Genomic DNA, 21,179 nt, shown 5'->3' on the forward strand with positions numbered 1-21,179 from the left:
TGACAGTGAAATATTCCAATTGCTAGACCACAATATATGTATGAACTTTGCCTGATAGAATAGAATGTTGAAAGTAAATATTTCTCTAAACTCTGCCCAAATATGTTTTGTCTACTTGAGTGCCAAAGAAATAATAATGACAATAATGCATAACAGAGACTATGGAACAGAACTGAAATGGTTTTCTATCAAAGGAATATTGTTCACGCACAATCTTTTTCCAAAATTGTAAAGTCCGAAATAAGCATTTCCATGCCAGCACAATAGTATTCATTTACATTTAATTGTTACAGATTGATAATAATGAAACAATTTTTTTTTTTTTCTTTGAGATGGAGTCTCACTCCATCACCAGTGCTGGAGTGCAGTGGTGCAATCTTGGCTCACTGCAACCTCCGTCTCCCAGATTCAAACGATTATTGTGCCTCAGTCTCCTGAGGAGCTGGAATTACAGGCACCCACCACTACACCCAGACAATTTTTTGCATTTTTAGTATAGATGGGGTTTCACCATCCTGGCCAGGTTGGTCTGGAACTCCTGACATCGTGATTCGCCCGCCTCGGCCTCCCAAAGTGCTGGAATTACAGACGTGAGCCACTGCATGATATCTTAAATGCTATACAAATGTCATCTAATAGCTATCAAAGGTATAAGTCGGTTATGTATTTCTCTGGAAACTGCAAAATGCTAAAAAAAAAAAAATCTAATAGATATTAAATACTCGTACCATCATGTATGGGTTGATGACAGAGATACATTCTGAGAAACACATCATTACATGATTTTGTCATTGTGTGAAAAATCATAAAGTACACTTACCTACTATCTAGGCTAGATGATACAGTCTGTTGCTCCTAGGATATGAACCTGTGTAGCATGCTACTATACTGAATATTTTAAGCAATCATAATACAATAGTAAGTATTTGTGTATCTAAACATATCTAAACATAGAAAAGGTACAATAAATGTATGGTCGAAAAGATTTAAAAATGGTACACCTGTGTAGGGTATTTATCATGAATGGAGCTTGCAGGACTGGCAGTTGCTTTGGTCAAGTCAGTCAGTGAGTGGTGAGTGAACGTGAAGGCCTAGGACATTGCTATATACCACTGTAGACTTTGTAGTCACCATTTTTCTTTCTTCAGTAATATATTAATCTTAGCTTTCTGTAAATTTTTTACAATATAAACTATTGAATTTTTAAAACTTTTTGACTCTTTTGTAAAAACACGTAGCTTAAAACACATATTATACACCTATCCCAACATGTTTTCTTTCCTTATATTCTTGTTCTATGAACTATTACTATATTTAAAATTTGTTATTATTATTTTACTTTTTAAACTCCTTTTGTTAAAAATGAAGACACAAACACATACACTAGCCTAGGCCTACACAGGGTAAGGATCATCTATCTATATCTCTGTCTTTCACCTCCATATCTTGCTCTACTGGAAGGACCTCAGGGTCAATAGCACATATATTTGATATCTCTATATTATAGGAGATAGCACATTATCTCCTACAATAACAATGCTACCTTCTGGAATACCTCCTGAACGATCTGCCTGAGGATGTTTTATAATTAATTTTTTATAAGTAGAAGGAGTACAATGTAAAATAACAACAGAAGGTAAACTATTGAAAATGTTAGGCAATAGGAAATTGTAGGCCTGTTATAATCTTATGGGACCACTGTCATATGTGGGATTTATTCTTGTCCATAATGTTGTTATGCAGTGCATGAGGATTTCCAACGTCTCATAATTTTCATAATTTTGTTAAAAGTCATTTAGTAGGCCAGTTTAAATTAACACCTTTTAAATTAAAACTCTTATTAATGTACTAAACAGCATAGCCAAGATGTGAAATATAAACTTAAAATCCCTGGAGATATAAATAATAAAAATTCACTAAGATACAATATCACTGCAAAATTATGCACATTCTAATTCATAATATCAGAAAATAATTAAATAATAAAAAATAACCTTATTTTTACAATGTCGTGATATGATACAATTCTATAAAATAAAATGTAATTGCATTAATAGGTAGAAAAGTAAGTCCTAGAAACTGAGACTGATAACACATCATAGTCTTTGAACTGCATGAAGTCAGAGACCACTTTTATAGTGTTCATCTCTGTATCACCAGAATTTAGCATTGTGCCAATCCCATCATATGTACTAGTATACATTTATTTACAGTGGAAATTAGTTAATGAACCCTGTTTTAAAAATGTATTATAACTGAAAGGAAATATGCAAAGGAACCATGACAAATGCAAAAGTAAGAGATTCTGGAAATTAGAAATTCTTAAGATAACCATATTTTAGTGTCTCCTGTAACTTCATTTGCAACAGTAGTGGCAAAATTTGTCTCCAAATATATGTTGGTAAAGGTTTTCTACTGGAGAATAATATGGTGCAGAATCAGGATGATAACTTGTGACTGTTCCTAGTTTACTTTTCTCACACTTGGGCACCTCACTTTAAGCATCGTCTCCTTGAAGAAGGCCTTAAATTCTTTAATTTCTTGTATTTCATTTTTTCATCAATACTAATTAATTCACTCATTTAATACATGTTGGTTTAAAAGACATTTTAGGTTTTGGAGATATAACAATAAAGACAAGACAGCAATTTATATATCCACCCCTGAGTGTCCGTATAGTTTTCTAAATCTAAACATACTCTGTAGTGGTCAAACAGAGTCCATTTGGATAGTTGTTAGCTGTTGTTGTTTTTAATTTCTAAGATAAAGTACCAATGTGTTTGTTCATTGGGGTAACCTATGGGACATGGTGATTGATAAGGATTAGTCATCACTCTATACCAGACTGATAAATTAGATCACTTTGATACTTTAGCATACAAATTATTATAAATAAATAAGGCTAATGTGCCTGATTGTAAAAATCATAATAGAATTATGATTATTTTATTATTTTGAAGACTTAAACCAAGGATTAGTAGGAAAGGCTACTGGGAATGTAGCTCATTTTCAGTTTAGCTAAACTAAAATAATAAAATTATATTAGCAATGACATTTTGAGCTAAGTGCCTGTTACTGTCTTTGATGCATGACCTACAGAGTTTCTAAGTCTCCCAGAGTCCTGGTGAAATAGGTATTATGCTCACTGTTTTACTGATGGTGAAGTTCAGGGGAATGGTTTAAGTGTTCCACCTGGATTTGTCATGTAGATATGAGTGTAGAGTTTAAACCCTTTCCAGTAGAACATTGTCTAGCTTGTTATCATAAAACATCGATGTTACAATTCACCAGTTATATGTTTCAATGTTAATTATAATGCCAGTTGAATGAATATGTATTAGGAGCTTTCCATATTTTACTTCATTTTTTCTTTAAAATACTACTGAAGAGGGAAGAATAACTTATTGTATATAGTTATGAAAGTATTGGGGTAAGACATCTTGGGAAAACTGCTTACCATTAAAATATTGAATCAACTGAAAATTTTAATCAAGCCCATTCATTTCATAAACTACCACAGACACCTGAAGACTAAATGAGATCACTTGAAGTTGTCAGACTAGATACAATATTTTCTCATTTTTCTGTCTGCCAACTTCTTCTAATACACGGTTTTGGTGTTGATTTTTGTTTTTTTTTTTCAGTTATAAATGTCTCAATAGATGTTTGCTCTATTCTTTTATCAAAAAATTCAAATAACACATTTACAGGCATATTTTTTTCCATCATATGTCATTAATCATCTCAAGGTGTGCTTCAATTTAAACTATTTCTATTAGCTGACTTCCCCAAAGGAATAACAGACATGTGGTAATGTTAGACTACTCCAGTTCTCCTCTTTCCCTTCACCCACCCAACACCCCTCTCACCTGTACCCCCATTCCTCCAACCCTATACAACTCCCCTGGGCTGTCTGTGATTCAGGATAATGGGATAAATATCTGAACATTTCTTAAGCGTGTAAACTAGGAATCTATAACAAATTTACTGTCAGTGATATAGACCTCTCAAATTTTCTTTTGTTAACAAATGATTTCTTTAAGAAAATATAAAATAATTCATACATAAGCTAAAAATTGATTAAAATGTCTTCACTATTCTGTTATTCTGAATGTATTTCCTTTAGTACATTCATGGAAGTTACATATCATTTCAGTTATACTATCATGTGTAAAATAGATTTTAGGAGTGGGGAAGAGTTTGTTCATTGAGGCAACTTACATAAATAATATAAAATGTAAATAATATATTTTATCATTGAGAAAACAAAATATGAGCCAAAAATATATTTCCTTACATCTTTAGATTTAACCAGCATTGAAAGTTTCAAGGCTTATTTTGACTAGTGTCTGGTTTTCTAATTGACAAGCTAATTAGAAGGGTATGTATGCTAGACTACTTGTCCATACCAAGTTCGGTGTGCAGCTGTCCTGGGGGAAAGACGTACAACTGAACTTGTTGACACTTGAAATTAAGCAGCACTCACCCGAAAAACTGTCATTTCTTCCAGCAGAACCTCTTCTAAATCATGCCACGTCTCCTTAGGAATTGAAACTACTTTAAGGACGGTCCCAACATCTTTGAAAGAAAGAGGGGAGAAGACCACAAGTTAAGTAGATCTGAACAGAGTTTAGTGTTAATGAATGAAATATGCATTTGTCAGACAAAGAAGCTTTGATATCAGTCTTCCTTTTAATTTGTTTTTTGGTCAAAACACGAGTAAAATACATATTCGAATGCATTTCTTGCAATTATACAAAGTATAAGGGTAAACTATAAAGACACACTTGGAATATAAAAGACTGAATTTTTAGAAATATGTTAAGCCTTGAAGAAGGTTTTATCATGAGACTGCATACATTTTCAAAAATATAATAATTATTACAGAGATTGCCTAGGTTGGATCAATTCTTTTCATTATTTCTAAAAATATCTCCTTAATTGCCTGGTGTCTCAGAAACAAAACCTAAAAATAATATCAGTTTGTCATGACGGATTCTTCCATTTTTATTACAAAATCAGAGTCCTACTATGAAGACTCAATATAAATGAAAAATGCAAGGAATGTTGTCAAGCAAGGGAAGTAGTCAGAGCTTCAGAGCCCTGGTTGCTCATCTTGTCATCTTAAAGTCTTTAGTACTTAGAAGTTCCTAATGATGGCTCAATGGCCATTATGTGATGAATGACAATAACCCAATTTCTCAAAGTAAACACCTAGGATTACTTATGGCTGTGGTTTTTCAAAAACGCACACTTTGGTTAATCTATTTTAGAGCATTAAGGAAATTTAACATTCAGAAGCCAAAAGCATAAAAGTATCGAACACATTTTATAGAGATTTCAAACATTATTTGTTTTTCTAATTTGCATTTTTGAAAGAGACAACTTGTTTTAATAACAAAAGTTGTCACTCTTATTTTAAGTTGGGCTTAAAAGTTATTAATTTTCCAGTATTACAAGTATATTCCTGTTCCTTGATGGAATGAGGAACAGGGGCTTATTAAATTCAAAAATTGTACTCTTCAACCTTCTAGTTCTGACTAAACTTGATCAAATCTGTTGGCCTCAATTGGTTCCTCTTAATCAAGTTCAACAAAGTAATTGTGAAGAAAATCTTGTCAACGAAGAATAAATTACATGAGAAAAAAATTCATTGGTAACTATTTTTGGAGAACCAACACGATATGTTGTATGAGATGAAGACAGGTTGCTAATTTATCCCTTGTAAAGTTAAACCAAACAAAAGTACACTTTTAAGAAGATCCTTCTATATTTACAGGACCTTAGGCTACTCATAATAGTAAAGATTAAAGGTAAATTAGGTTAATCTACTCAGTGCCTCTGATCGGGTCTCTGGTACCCAAACACAGCTTTGTCTCTTTTCCAGATCAAGTTTTACTTAGTATTTCAAACAATTTCACACAAATTGAATCAGATTACTCAACTAGGATCAATATACTATGATGTGCAACTTAGTTAAATGATAAAATTACTGTAATCAGTTTACTTTGCTGACAGATGACCCTGGTCTGTACTGACCGATAGACATCCACATCATCAGACAGTCAACACACTCATGAAATTGGTGCCTTTAAAGACACATTGCGTCCAAGAGGAATTAAAAGCTCATGATTAGGTTTATTTGGTCGAATACCCAGAAGCAAGCTTTGTTGCTTTGACAGTGAGTGAGAGACTTCTCAATGCATTTAAGCCAGAGGTGAAGGAAACGGCAAGTGTGACATGACTGAACAAACTTAATTACTCTGAAAAGAAAAGAAATTATAATTTGAAGTTGAATGATAAACTAATATTTATCCGAGAGAAATGCTATTTCTTATATGTTCTAAGGATATTTATAACCAGAAATTGATACTTGCAATTCATTGACTTTTATGAAACCCTGGGTCTGCTTGAGATTCTTTTATTTGGTAGAGAAACTTTCTCACTCATAAAAGTGGACTTTAATGTATTGCTCAGAACCTGACACTGTTACACCTGATAACATAAGTATTTCACAATTTTATTATAAAACTTTAAGTCTTTAAAGCACTTACTATATGGTTGCCATTCCCCTGTAGTTAATGCAATTTTTTTTTCTGTTTCTCACTAAGGGAAAATAAATGTTATTATACAAGGTTTCAGTGGAGCACTCACTCTGTTCCCCATTGATTTATGTTAGTTAACAGTGTTAATGGAGACTAGAAATTTATTACCTTGGAATCTGACCCTAAGTAGCAAGTATCAGATTTGTAACTAGGACTTTCAAAAATAATATTACTATTAAAAAGAGCAGGGAACAAAATAAAATAATATATCATAATAACAATGGAATTCATTCTTAAAATATACCTGAAAAAGTCTGTTTCTAATTATGGAATTAGTAAAATGAATTGTTAAATGTCCATAGAAATGTATCTAAGAATTATTTGAATCAATTATGTTGTTTTTCTAATGAATTTTTTTTTCTTTTCATTGTATGGCAGAAACACTGAAAAAATTTTATTGCTAACATTTATTTACTAGACGATGTTCACATTATTGTAATTTTAAAGTTCAGATAATTTTGCACTAATATTCTGGAACTATTATTGAATGTCTTGGGAATTTAAGGCAGGACTTGAGTAATATATCTTTGTTCTAAAAAGCCACTGGCCAGAAAAGTTATGATGCAATTATAAATATTGATTGCTTACCTAATCATTAGCTTTACCTGATTAAACTTATCAACTTTTCACTGAAAAGGGAATTTATTTTAAATTAGTATGCCTCAGCTTGTCTGAAAAGATAATAAATTTATAATGAAAGAATATTCATGTTATTTACTCATTTATTAAAGGTGAATTATACCTTGAAAGTAACTGTAGAAACTGGCCTCAGTTCTTAGTATACATTTGACCCTTGAACAACATGGGTTTGAACTGTGTGGGTCCACTTATACACAATTTTCATCTGCTCCTACCACCCTTGGGAGAGCAATGCCAACTCTTACTCTACCTTCTCTTTAACCTACTCAACAGGAAGACAAGGGCAATCCAATTCCACTTAAGGAATATTAAATATATTTTCTCTTTCCTATAATTTTCAGAACACTTCCTTTTCTCTAGCTTATTTTATTGTAGGAATACAATATTTAACACATATGACATACAATATGTGAAGCTAATCAACTGTTTATGTTATAGGTAAGGCTTCCAGTCAACAGTAGGCCATTAGTAGTTAAGTTTTGGGGAAATCAAAAGTTATATGTGGATTTTCAATTGCACAGAGAGTTGGCACCCCAACCCCTGTGATGTTCGAACATCAACTTTACTTAATCAGTTAAACATAGTGTTCTGGAAAAAAGTTTACAGTTGAAATTTAAAAATTTACCTGTTCCGATAAACATAACATCATACTGTCCATCTTCTGCATCCACTCGGTCTACTACAATTTGTGTAAATTGATAATTTACATCCGTTTTGATCATTATTGGGCGATTGTTTATAGGAAACACTGGATTGTACATGGCTGGATGACTTCTTGCAAAGGTTATAACATCATCAGGAAGGTCCTTTGTAGAGTCAAAACCACCAAATGTTTTGCTGGGACACTATTATGATAAAGAGAACAGTATCTTTTGATTAAAATCTAATAAACATAACTGTACATCATACAATAATACATGGCCTCAATGGTTCTACTTAAAATAGCAGTTCAGGCCAGGTATGATAGCTCACACCTGTACTCCTAGCAATTTGGGAGGCTGAGGCAGGTGGATCACTTGAGGCCAGGAGTTCCAGACCAGCCTGGCCCAACATGGTGAAACCCCATTTCTACTAAAAATACAAAAATTAGCTGGACGTGATGGTGCATGCCTGTAGTCCCAGCTACCTGAGAAGTTGAGGCAGGAGAATTGCTTGAACCTGGGAGGCGGAGGTTGCAGTGAACTGAGATCATGCCATTGCACTGCAGCCTACACAATAGAACAAGAATCTGTCTCAAAAATAAAATAAAGGAAAAGAGTAGTGCAATATATAGTATATATTTCCCAAATATATTTTAATTCTCAGTGAGATTTAGTTATGTCACTAATTCTTAGGCAAAATTACGAATGGATGTAATGAATTCAGTGTACAGGAGAAGTTTGGTGCCTCTATTAGTGCCACAAGCATGAGTGTTATAGTAAAATAGATGAAGTATTTGACATAATGAATGGAATATACTACAACTAAATGCAATTAATCTTTGAATTAGAGATGCTCAGAATAATTTTATTGAATACATTTAACTTTTTACTATGGCATCATGCTAAAATACAAATTCTCTTTTCAAACTGAAAAACAATATAAACTATTCTTTATTGTTTTGTTTCTAACATAATGCTAAAAAAGTACCATCGAGAAATGTAATAAATAAAATAATCCCAGTGATAACGAAAAGTGTTATTCAAAGTGTTTAACAACCTGCATTGCACAAAAAGTGACCAATCAGAATGCATGTCATGACCAAGCAGAAGCGAAAATGGCCCCAGCAGCCAGAAAGATGCTGGTTTTGCACTGGCGTAACCTCACCTCTGGATGTAAACACTCTATGTAAGACAATACAGCAAAAATGACAAATTAAGATTTCACCATCTCCTTTCACTATAGTTATTGATGCAGTGCAAGCATTTATAGAGTACAATATCTCCAATCTCTTGCTTTTAGTCTTACACTTAAGTAATTTCTACCATTTAATGTAAAAGCTTGGGAGCTAAAATGTAATTATGAGAGATTCCTGATCTTACAAGAAGCTTAGAATGAGAAATCAATTGTCTTTGCCACTAGCTTGAAAAAATTAATAATTCATGAGAAATAAAATGAATGTGTTTTGAAATGGGAGGAGTATATATAAATACACACATATATATGTCTATGTATGTGTATATACATGCACAATAGTACAACAATATAACAGTTAAGGAAAGTAAGGTTGTATTTCTCGTTTTGTATGTAAATTATAAAATTAAGGTTATAGAAATATCAAACATTTATGTAAAAACCTGGAAGACACGATAAAGTGTATTTTCATGAGACTGAAAATTATTTCTGCACTTCTCTACTAGCATGTAAAAATAGTTTGCAAAAATTTAGAAATGTGTTATCAAAAATTAAAATAAGATTTAATAATTTTAGATTTATATCTTACACTGAATTTAAGCATTGACATCTGTAAAGAACATGTTTTTAAATGTGAAATTTCATTCACTCATGGAAAATCTTCGTCTTGCTTTAATTTACAATCTTGAAATCTTTTTTTTACATTACAGGATACATTTAATATCTGTCTGTAGCTGCATTGTTTTTTGGCCTTTGGCAGAAATATATTCATCTCATAAACACCTAAGCTACTTACAGTACCCGGCCGTGGATAGGGGACTCTTCCTTGATAAGGCACCCACTGATAGTTGGGTCCATCCCTGTGGGCATACGGACCAAGGAACACCCTTCTCACATCACTCATGCTGTACATACACACGGCTGATCCCTTGAAAATATTACTGAACAAGACAGCAAGAATAAAAACAGATGTTCGTCTTTGTACAATGGTAAGAGAAATATTGATACTGAGTTCTTACATTTTTTATATTATTTATTAAAATATGAATATAAATTGTTAGCAATAATGTTTAGGATTTTTCTAGTCATGCGTATGCATTTAACAATACACAAAAGAACAAAAAATTGTGATTTCTTAAAAATAGAAGGCATAGCTGAAAATGGCTTTAGTACTCAGAATATATGCCTTCATATGAAACATAGAGTACTAGGTTTTGATAGGAAAAACAAATACATATAAGCTATAAATGAACAGGTAATTTTAATATCATGGGGAAATTTTTTAAAATGTAGATTAAGTCTCAAGCATTATTACAGAACCCAGGAAACTTTTAAATTAGCAAGAATGTTTAAGAACTCACTTTGTAGGCTGAAACTAGTACAAAAAATAGTGTCAAATGATGTGTCACATTGTATTATTTTTAAATTCCCAAAAGTATTAGATCAAGTAGGAAGTTGATTCTTGTGAAGACACTTAAAATCAGCCCTTTCTAACACAGAAAATAATTACGTTAGTACCTATTTCACTCAATTAAAGTGGAGAATTACAGCAATTATACTCATCATTTCACTAAACGAAAATTTTGTTAGCTAAACAAAAAATCAGGTAAACTGGAAGCAAGCCACTGAATTGCCACAATTTTCCATTTTATTAGGCTTATAGAAATGTGGCTTGAGTAATGTATTTATACAAAGATATTAAACAGTTGTGCACATTTAAAATATGGAATGCTTATCTTTTAACCAAACTTTCCCCCTTGAAATTACATATAAATCAGACCAAATGAACTACATGGGCTCTCTACAGTTTATTATTGGAAACTGCTGCATATAGAGAGCGTTTCATAGACTGCAACCTTCATGAGAGAAGAGACCATGCCTGGCTTCTTTCTGGCTACCTAAATTATATATCACATGGCATTTCAGAGAGTAAACCTCAATAAATACTTATAGAATTTAATAACATTTTCATAGCAGAACAAATAGCAAATTAGTGCATACTTGATACATCACACCTTGTAATGTTTGGGTTATATATCCCCTTTCCATTGTTCTTTATGTTGCTTATCTTTGATTAAATCAGCTATCATCGAAATACTTAAGGAGTATGATATGTAGCTATTAAAACTCACATACAAATATCCATTCTATTGAAATAAATAGGTGAAATTATTTTATCTCTAGCTCTCAAAAGGTGGCAAACGGCATGGGCATCACCTGGGTACTTGTGTGAAGTGTATATCCTTAGGTCGCATTTAATTTCTATTGAGTCAGAAACTCTGGAGGCAAGGCCTAGGAATCTGAATTTTATCATGCTCTCTAGGAGATTCTGATGCAGACTCAAATTTAAGCCACTGCACTAAGCAATGAGGAACCAGAAGAAATGGATTAATATTTGTTTGAGTCTCTTAAGTTCTATAGCTTAGTCATTCTGGTTTTTTTTTTTTTTTCCAAAGGGAAGAAATATTATTTAGGTATGAAGAACTTCAAATAGTTTTAGAAATACAGATTTCTTAATTTTTATGTGTTTTTTTAAAATTAATGAGTAAAAACATCCAAGCAATTTGTAGTGGCTTTAATAGTCACAGAATAAAACAGTGTTGGACATTGCAGTTAATCATTTTCTTTACTATCAAAGTTACTTGCACTACTTTTCCTGACTTTTGATTTTAAATTATTTTTCTTTTAACATTTCATTCACATCCCAGTGCATATCCTTCTTTATATGCATCTAAATGTGTATGTGTTTCTTTCAACAACCCCAGGTAACATGAACTTTATACTGAATGTAATAGCCTGGAGGGATATAATCTCTGCTTAATTGACGGCAAGACTTAGGGAGCATGAAAAATAGGAAAAGGAGAAGTGTGAGGAAAGAGGGAAGGAGGCAAGAGGAAGAGAGAGAAAAAGAGGAAGCAGAAGGGGAAGGAAGAAGGGAAGGAGCCAGTAGAGAAAGAGCAGGAAAAGCAGGGCAGGGATAAAAGGAGATAAAAGGACAAAGAAATTAAGTTTGAGTTTGACACTGGTTCCAAAAAATAAAAAATAAAAAATAAAATAATAATAATAATGCTGTAACACTGAAGGTTTTTGTTTGTTTTTATTATGTGCTGTAATGCTGAAGATTCTTGTTTGTTTTTGTCGTCTTTTTATGTGGTTATAATGTAACCCTACTGCTGTAATGCTGAAGGTTTTTGTTTGTTTGTTTTATGTCTTTTTACATGATTATTTTAAAATCTGGGTTATAAGGTAGATAATAAAAAACCAAATGGAGTCTCAAAAAAAAAGTAGATTTTTTTACAAAGAGAATCTATTTACTCACTTAAAAAGTTTTAATACTATTTATACGACATAACGGGTCTTCAATTGCTGTATTAATAACTTTTCACACAATCTTAAAGGTTGAGAAGTGATGATTGTATTAATAATTTTTTAAATTACCTAAAGGCAATTTAAAAATTTGTTTTGTAAACAATCAGTTTTCTCCAAACATACACATTTCTAGTTTAGTTCTAGGGTTAAAGGTTTAAAGACCAAAGAAAAGTGTAGCAAATATCCCATCTGTGGAATAGACATACTGGGAAGAGCCATGAACTGTTTTGACATCTCTAGATGTATTTTGTCCCCAGATTACCATACTAATCATCTGGTAAAAGATAGGACTTTCAGTGGAATTGCTGATGGGCCTTTCTCTTATCTCATTCATTAGCAATTGACTAAAGTGACAGAGAGATCAAGAGACAGAGAATTGTTTCTGTTATATTTTCTACAAATTTAAATTAATTTTTCCATCTTTAATTTATATCCCTACAAACTCTTCCCAAAACTCAGACTTCCATCTCTATAATATTTTACATTTTATTTAAAGGTTTAAAATCAAAGATATGCATAAGATGACATAAACATTTCAAACTGTTTCACCATAACACATTAACATTGTTACAATGATGATTTTTTGTCTAAAATTCATTTAAAAAACAAACATCTACATAGATCATAACTTCTTTCAGTCACCCAAGAATACACAACAGCTCAAAGGTTAAAGCAACACTTGTCTTTCAAAAATATACTTTCACAAATTATGGGTACTTGGATACCACCTAAATAACATGAAGTTTCTATAAGGTAGTTAAAAAGTTGTTTACCTGGAAGTCGTAAACACTCCATATACAATTGGGTTTTTAGGATCTTTAAAGTTCATTAGGAATACATCCTCTGTTTAAAAACAAAATTGGAGAAAGTTGCTTTTTTATGGAATGGCAAAGTCTGAACAAATATTCTCTATACATAAACACTAGCTTCTTACGCAGTTCATCAAAATGAGTGTCAATGCCATTTGGACCTGGCACTGAGCAAATCAAACGAGCTTTGAGGAATGTTGTCCATTTATTCACCAGACTTCTGTGCCCTCCAAAGTCATTCTGAAAGAAGGGAACACCAGTATTAGGCACTGTGAATGCAAATGATAATTTCAAATATTTCTGTTTTCTTCATATCTTCAGACAAACATAAAATACAGTTCCTCATGTTTTAAAAGTTCCTAATCATTTTAAATGACCAAATACAGGTAGCTATCACTTATTGTTACATTTGTGGTCAAATCATTCCCTCAAGTTTTTTTGACTTTTTAAGGGATATTTATTCTGTAGTCCCTTTATTTATTCAAGGGCTTACTTATAAAATCAATTCAGGTTCATCTACAGATCAATGGATAAAGAAATTGTAGTCCATTTACACAATGGTCTACAATTCAGCCTTAAAACAAAGAAAATCAATTAGATTAGCGGAAGAAACAGTTTTTTCTTTGAGATATGTTGCACAATGTGGTATCATAAATAATAATGTATTATACATTTAAAATCATAGTAAGAGAGTAAATTTCAAATGTTCTCACCACAAAAAATAAGTATTTGAGGTGATGGGTGTGTTAACTAGTTGATTTAATTATTCCACATTATATTCATAAATCATAACATTGCTTTGTAATCATAAATTTATGTAGTCATAATTATCAATTTACAGTTTAAAAATAAAAATCAAGAAGAAGGAAATCTTGTCATTTGAGTCAACATGAATAAACTGGGGGACATTATGTTAAGAGAAATGAGATAAGCACAGAAAGACAAATACCACGTGACCTCACTTATAAGTAGAATATAAGAAGCTGAACTCAAAGATGCAGAGAGTAGAGCAGTGGTTACCAGGGGCTTTGGGGGAAGGATGAAGAGATTTGGTCCAAGATAAAAAATTTCACTTAGATAGAAGAAATGAGTTTAAGAGATCTATTGTACAACATCATGACTTTAATTGATAACAATGAATTATATTATTGAAATTTGTGAAAAGAGTAGATTTTAAGTGTCCTCACCATGAAGAATTATAAGTATGTGAGATAATGCATATTAATTAGCATGATCTAGCCATTTCACAATGCCTGCACATTTTAAAACATCATATTGCACACAGTAAATATATACAATTTTTATTGTCTATTAAAATAAATAATAGAATCTTAAAAATCACTTAACTTTCCTTTCTACTCTGCAATGAATGAATTCGTTTTGTTTTGGTATAATGCTCTCTCTCCTACCTACTGTGCATTGAGATCTTACCTACATAGGCGGGTTCACAGCCAGTGCTTGTACACAGTAGGCATTCAGTGAGTACTTAAAGAATGGATGATAAATGTATGCCTTAAATACCCATACAAAAAATAGATCTCAGACAAAAGCATGCTAGCATCAAATATTTTATAAGCTGAAGGAGTTGAAGCAATTTATGTTTTACAAACAACACGTTGAGAAAATATTTGAATAACCCTTAATAAAGGAAACTCATTCCAGAGAAAACATTTTGAAAGGCTTCTCACCTTGAAGAAAACTGATTTAACCTAAGCATAGTAATAAATTCTATTATTGTGGTAGGTGTTTACTAGAAACTATAGTTTTCAAAAATGATATTTATGTACATATATTGAGAGAACATGCTCCTTTAGAGTAAAACTGATTTATATTTTGTTTATATACTTTTATACACCTTAAAGATTTTTTTAAGCCTTGAAAGTAGTGCTTTTAAATATGACATGATTTTTGTGGAGAAAAAAGTCTCACCTACTTCACATGTTATTTGTATGTTTTCAAGTATTGAAAACTTTTAATTTTTCAGTAATTGAATACACTAGAGATAATAGTTAGATCATATTGGGGTAACAGGTCACACATAGAAAGAAAGATTTTTAAAATTTCAGGATGCTTTCTTCAAAAGACAGAATTCAATTTTAAGATGATCATGGAATGTGGCTTATGATTTTCTTTATTTGAAGGGTGCTTTAATATATACTAACAGTTAACTTTTTCATATTGCATAAATACTGCACTATGCACCATAGAGGGAAACAAATGGCACTATTGTATTTTCACACTGATGATACTAATTAATCTATAAGTGGTTGTTGAGCAATTTTTATTCCATTTATCTAACAGTATAATGCAATATTACATTTGACATTAAGCCATACAATGAGTGAAATACCTCAGATAGGTAAAGCTCACAGCTTCAAAATTGTTTTTGTATGGGTGTTTGTGTGTGTGCTGTGTGTATATGTGTACATAGGATGCTACAATCAGTTTGTACAAACGAGCTTTCATGTTTTTCTCTCTTAAATGAATTCTTCACATCTTCCAACAACAAATATTTATTCAAAACTTACAAGGTGGGCCGAGTGCGGTGGCTCATGCCTGTAATCCCAACGCTTTGGGAGGTCGAAGCGGGTGGATCATCTGAGATCAGGAGTTCAAGACCAGCCTGGCCAACATGGTGAAACCCCGCCTCTACTAAAAATACAAAACTTAGCTAGGCGTGATAGCAGGTGCCTATAATCCCAGCTATTTGGGAGGCTGAGGTGGGAGAATCACTTGAACCAGGGAGGCAGATTTTGCAGTGAGCTGAGATTGTACCACTGCACTCCAGCCTAGGGGACAGAGCAAGACTCTGTCTCAAAACAAAACAAAAACTAACAAACTTACAAGGTATCGAAAACTGTGCTAGGACTGAAAAAACATAAATTATCTTCTCCCAGGTAAAATAAAATCATTTTATTACTCTAAAATTTCAAACAGATATTATGTAATGTAATTATGAAACAATGCCAGTTACTTCACAACCTCTACCTGCATATTTGACTGTGTAGAGTTACTCATAACCAAGTATAATATTCAATCATTATTTACCATTTATTTGTTATATCAGTCAAACTGTAGCCAAAATTTTTATTGCATGTGCACACAGGTAGAAAATTTTAAAAAGCAAAGTCGTTATGGGAAAATGACATCCTTCTCATTTTTTTTCTTTACCTCACCTTGCATATCTGACCTATTCTAGCGTGAGTAGCTTTTCCAGAGTGTTCTCCATCTATTGCATTTTCACGGAAGAAAAAGTATACTTTGTCATCTTCAGGATTGTCACTCTCTGGGATGAGGTGGGCACTAATGAACCTTGGATCTGAGAGACAAATTATAGCATATATATTAATTCACAGCTTAATAAATAATACCATTCTTTATGGTCAATTTTTACTTTTTCTTAACTCTTAATTGATATATTTCAAGAAACGTATCTTTCCTTTTTCCATTTCGTAGGTATATATTAACTCTTTTTTATGCATTATAAAGTATCTTATAAAATACCTTATATCTCTAGAAAAATTTATGTATTTTGTTCTGAAGGTTAGGAGTAGGTGCAGAAAGAAATCTTTAGGGTGATCATACATTGCAGATCCATGACTGGATATTAAAATATTTTGCAAACTATAGGTACTACCAAATGTTACTTATTGCTGTCACCATTGTTATTCCTTCTTTTAAGCATAAGAATTTAAATCAAAATACTAATTGGTCTATTTCAGTTTTCAGCAAAGACTGAGTGGGAAGGGAAAAGTGAAATCTATATAAAACAAAGTAAATCCTCTCCTGTCGTTCCCCTTTCCTGTAAATGGCAGTGTCATTCCACTAGATACACAGGAAAAACTCCGGTCACCCTTGAGTTCTCCCTTTCTCTCATACCCAACATTCTATCTATCAGCATATCCCTATTTATCTCAATTTCTTACCACATTTTTCAATACCACTTTCCCTCAGGAAACTACTGCCAATATGAATTACTAAAGTAGATTCCTAACTAGTTTCTCAGTTTCTACCTTACCAACCCTTGTCTCCACGCAACAGCCAGAATGAACCTCTGCTCTATCACTCCTTCTCCAAACTTTCCAACATCTTAATTGGATTTATTGTCTGATATGATACATCTCCCAAAGTATTTATTGATTAACCTATCCATTTGTCTATCTAATCTTCCTTTGCTTATTGTCTGTCTCCCCCGCCACCCCAATGAAATATACGTTCCATGAAAATAAGGATTTGTTGTATTTTTTTTTTGATGCGGTGAACCTAAAGCTTAAAACATGATAGGCAGTCATGAATATCTGTGCAACAAGAAAAGAAAAGAAAAATGGTGAGGGGAAGGGACTGCCTAGGTTATGCAGAATGTATATCAGGGATATTTAGAGCTCCACTTCAAAAAGCACTTTTGAATATTCTTCGGTTGATATGCCTGTGTCTCACAAACTATATAAAATATGTAATAGTCTCATAGCCTTAAGAAGCTATGTGCTATGAAGCTAAGGGCACCTCACTGAAGGCACTTAGGATACTGCAGACATTTATATTCTTACAATAATCTACATTTATCCCTTAGTGTATTATTTTATCCAGGTAACAATGAAATATACACGTACAGGTCAGCACCATTCTTAAGAGACCAGGAAGAGATCAGAACTTGAAACTAGCTTTATCCACATATAATCCAAGTTATTTAGTCCTGATCTTTACACCTGTGAATAATCATCATTATCATGTGCCCTGTGCTTGTAACCTTTTAACGTTTGCTCTGGGACCACGCATTCAAGTATATTTCACAAGGCCAAACTTTACTATCCTTTTCAGGCAAATTGTACAGATTCTGGAAATAATGTGAAACATATGAAATATTACCTGTTCATATTTAAAGCTCAGTGTGCCAGTGAACAAGAGTAGGAGAATAATAATTTTAAAGTAGAATTGCTTAGCATCAGATTTTTTTAAAGATCCATACAATAATATATTACTTTAACCTGGATAACTGTTCAAAGCTTTCTTTTGTTCAAAAATTTCTACTTGTTCATATGCATACATATATATTATATATGTAAATATGCATGTATAATGAGGAGTATATATTCTCATAATGGATGGTGAGCAGAATAATTAATGTGACATGTTAGGAATTACTGTCACAAACTAAAGAATTACAATCACACTGGTAAAGTTAGGCTCCAGAAATGTGTGTGTGTGTTTGTATGTGAGCACATATGTAACACAAACCTGTTTGTGCAGTGATTTAATTTAGTCACTTGCATCTTCTGTGTCCTTTAACAAGACTCTTCCCCTCTGAGCTCAGATGCATAATTTTCATATTACGTTTATTTCAAATCAAGTTACTTCAAACTGGGATCTATTCACCTTGTCTGTCATAAATAGTTAATATAAAGACAAATATTTTAAGCCTAAGACATGTGAAACGATTTTGTAAAATATTAACAAATACACTATATTAACATTATTATGATGATACTGAAAGGAAGCCTCCATCACATGGTAAGTTTGAGGATATTATAATCCAACTGCAGAATAAAAATGAAAACAATCGTACATTCTTCTGCTTTAACACTGTAACAATGGAGGGAGAAATTGGTCTACTATTACCTCCAAAATTAGTGTAGTTGTTCATACAAACACTTGAATAACTTAAAGAACTCTGAGTAACTAAATCCAGTTGCTTTTTGTTAGATCACAAATATGTGTAAGACGCCATGTAGAAAAGAGAATCCATAATATATAATCCTTGTTCTCAGAACGCCACAGTCTAACAAAAGCAATGTTAAAAGCACAAAAATGACAACAAAGAAAATAATATTTTACATGTGCATATTCTTATGTTCTCTTGGTGTTTGGGCATGAGTGAAGGTGTTATTGAGCACTGCACTGACCTCTCTAAAATATGTGAGGATAATTATTATCTTACAAATCTGGACTCTAGTGGGAAATAACTCAAGCAAATTATCAAGAATATTCATTGCTGAAAGGACCTTCAACCTTAGTCTCTTCTTTAACGTATGATAACTACAGATGTGGGGAGTTTTGCAGGTGAATTAACAATCTCATCCAGTTTCAGGTACAGCCAAAAAATAGAAGTACACACAGAAAATGAAAACCAAATTCATTAACACAGAAAATGAGACTATCCAAGAAAAACACTGTCAATTTAACATAACTTGTGTTCAAGAAATTTAGGTTATATCTCAGTCTTGAAAAACAATCATTCCCATTTCCAAATATAATAGGCCTTGATTTTAGCTGATCTCTTCCAACAATTTAAAAGGAGCCATTCTTCTAATGTTTCACATTTAGAAAATCTGCTTTTTGGTCAAAACCTCTGCTCACCACACATTTTCTACTTCTTCAGTCCCACAAACATTGCCTTCCCCTTTCTTGTTATGTTTTGTCGTCTTAGCCCTCTCTTTTATTCTCTAAGTGTATTCATCCCCTCACTGATGAATCACCTCTTTATTCAATCCAAACCTTAAAATCAGTCATTCCCACTATCCTATTATCTAGGATTTCTTGGCTGCTGGAATCTCCACTGTAGCAGCTTTATAAATCCCCAGATTTTTTCCCTTTGTCCTTACACTTAAGCAAGGGTTTAAAAAACCATGTACTCATAGTAAATATATCTGCTATAAATTGAAGCTATTTTCCTAAGCAAGAACCCTAGTGTTGCTAAGAAATTGTTTCATTTTCTTCTAAGATCACTACAGATTTATTATCAACAACTATTTTAAAGCACCCTGCTCTTCCTCAAATTGACAAATATGCATCTTTAATTTGCTCTCTAAAGGTGGTGTTGTTACCTGCTGTACTGATAGGACCAAATCCATTTAGTAATAACTCTCTCCTTTTCCTTTCTTCACCTCCTAATTTCTCTTCTTTCAGGGAAGAATGATCTTTTCTTATTTTTAAGTCTAAGGTCTCTCACTATGTGCTGTCAATCCAATATTCTACAAACTTTTGCATGAATAACTTTATTCTTCATGCAATCACTTACCATTTATATTTTCATTTATAAAATAAGTGTTAAGCACCTACTCTATACTCTGGATTGTGGAAGATTAGGGCATATTAAGGTAAAATGTTTTTTGTCTACATTGTAGTTATTATCTTCAAGGGAATTCTGATAATTAAACTGAACAATTGTTAACCTGCACAGAAAGAACAAAAATAAGAGCTTAGAAAAAAAATGCCGTGGAAGATAGAGCATTGAAGGAATATACCAGAAATAATTTGCATAATTCTTAGTCAGAAGATATGACATATACTTCAAGATCTGAAGAATAACCAGAAACATCTCAGGTGAAGGAATGCATTTGCAAAATCACAGAAACAATGGAGAAAGTTGTACACACAGAGAGTAGTCAAGAAAATGGGAGGTGGTCAGAAATGATGACAGAAAGTTAAGCAGAGACGCCGGGCGCGGTGGCTCAAGCCTGTAATCCCAGCACTTTGGGAGGCCGAGACGGGTGGATCACGAGGTCAGGAGATCGAGACCATCCTGGCTAACACCGTGAAACCCCGTCTCTACTAAAAAATACAAAAAACTAGCCAGGCGAGGTGGCGGACGCCTGTAGTCCTAGCTACTCGGGAGGCTGAGGCAGGAGAATGGCATAAACCCGGGAGGCGGAGCTTGCAGTGAGCTGAGATCCGGCCACTGCACTCCAGCCTGGGCGATAGAGCGAGACTCCCTCTCAAAAAAAAAAAAAAAAAAAAAAAAAAGAAAGTTAAGCAGAGACTAGAATATGCAGGAAGTCATGTTCAGGAATATATCTGTCCTACTGGCTCTGGACAAAGCCACTGAAGTGTTCTAGACCTAGCAATGACATTGTCAGGAGTATATTTTCAGAGGATCACTCTGGCTGCTGCAGAGAAAAACTAAAAAAACAAACAAACAAACAAACAA

At 32.9% G+C, this 21,179-nt stretch overlaps 1 protein-coding gene across 1 annotated transcript in view; it reads right to left on the reverse strand.

Moving 5' to 3' along the window:
* SEMA3A (semaphorin 3A) overlaps positions 1 to 21,179 on the reverse strand; it is a 161,359-nt gene that overhangs the window by 32,279 nt on the left and 107,901 nt on the right. Inside the window, exons 6-11 of the mRNA XM_030933411.1 lie at positions 16,432 to 16,574; positions 13,381 to 13,495; positions 13,220 to 13,289; positions 9,874 to 10,018; positions 7,870 to 8,089; positions 4,487 to 4,578 (exon numbers count right to left, since the gene is read on the reverse strand). Coding sequence (XP_030789271.1) covers positions 4,487 to 4,578; positions 7,870 to 8,089; positions 9,874 to 10,018; positions 13,220 to 13,289; positions 13,381 to 13,495; positions 16,432 to 16,574 — 785 coding nt within the window. The remainder of the gene's footprint in view (positions 1 to 4,486; positions 4,579 to 7,869; positions 8,090 to 9,873; positions 10,019 to 13,219; positions 13,290 to 13,380; positions 13,496 to 16,431; positions 16,575 to 21,179) is intronic.

Source organism: Rhinopithecus roxellana, chromosome 6, assembly GCF_007565055.1.
Source record: "Rhinopithecus roxellana isolate Shanxi Qingling chromosome 6, ASM756505v1, whole genome shotgun sequence".
NCBI lineage: Eukaryota > Metazoa > Chordata > Mammalia > Primates > Cercopithecidae > Rhinopithecus > Rhinopithecus roxellana.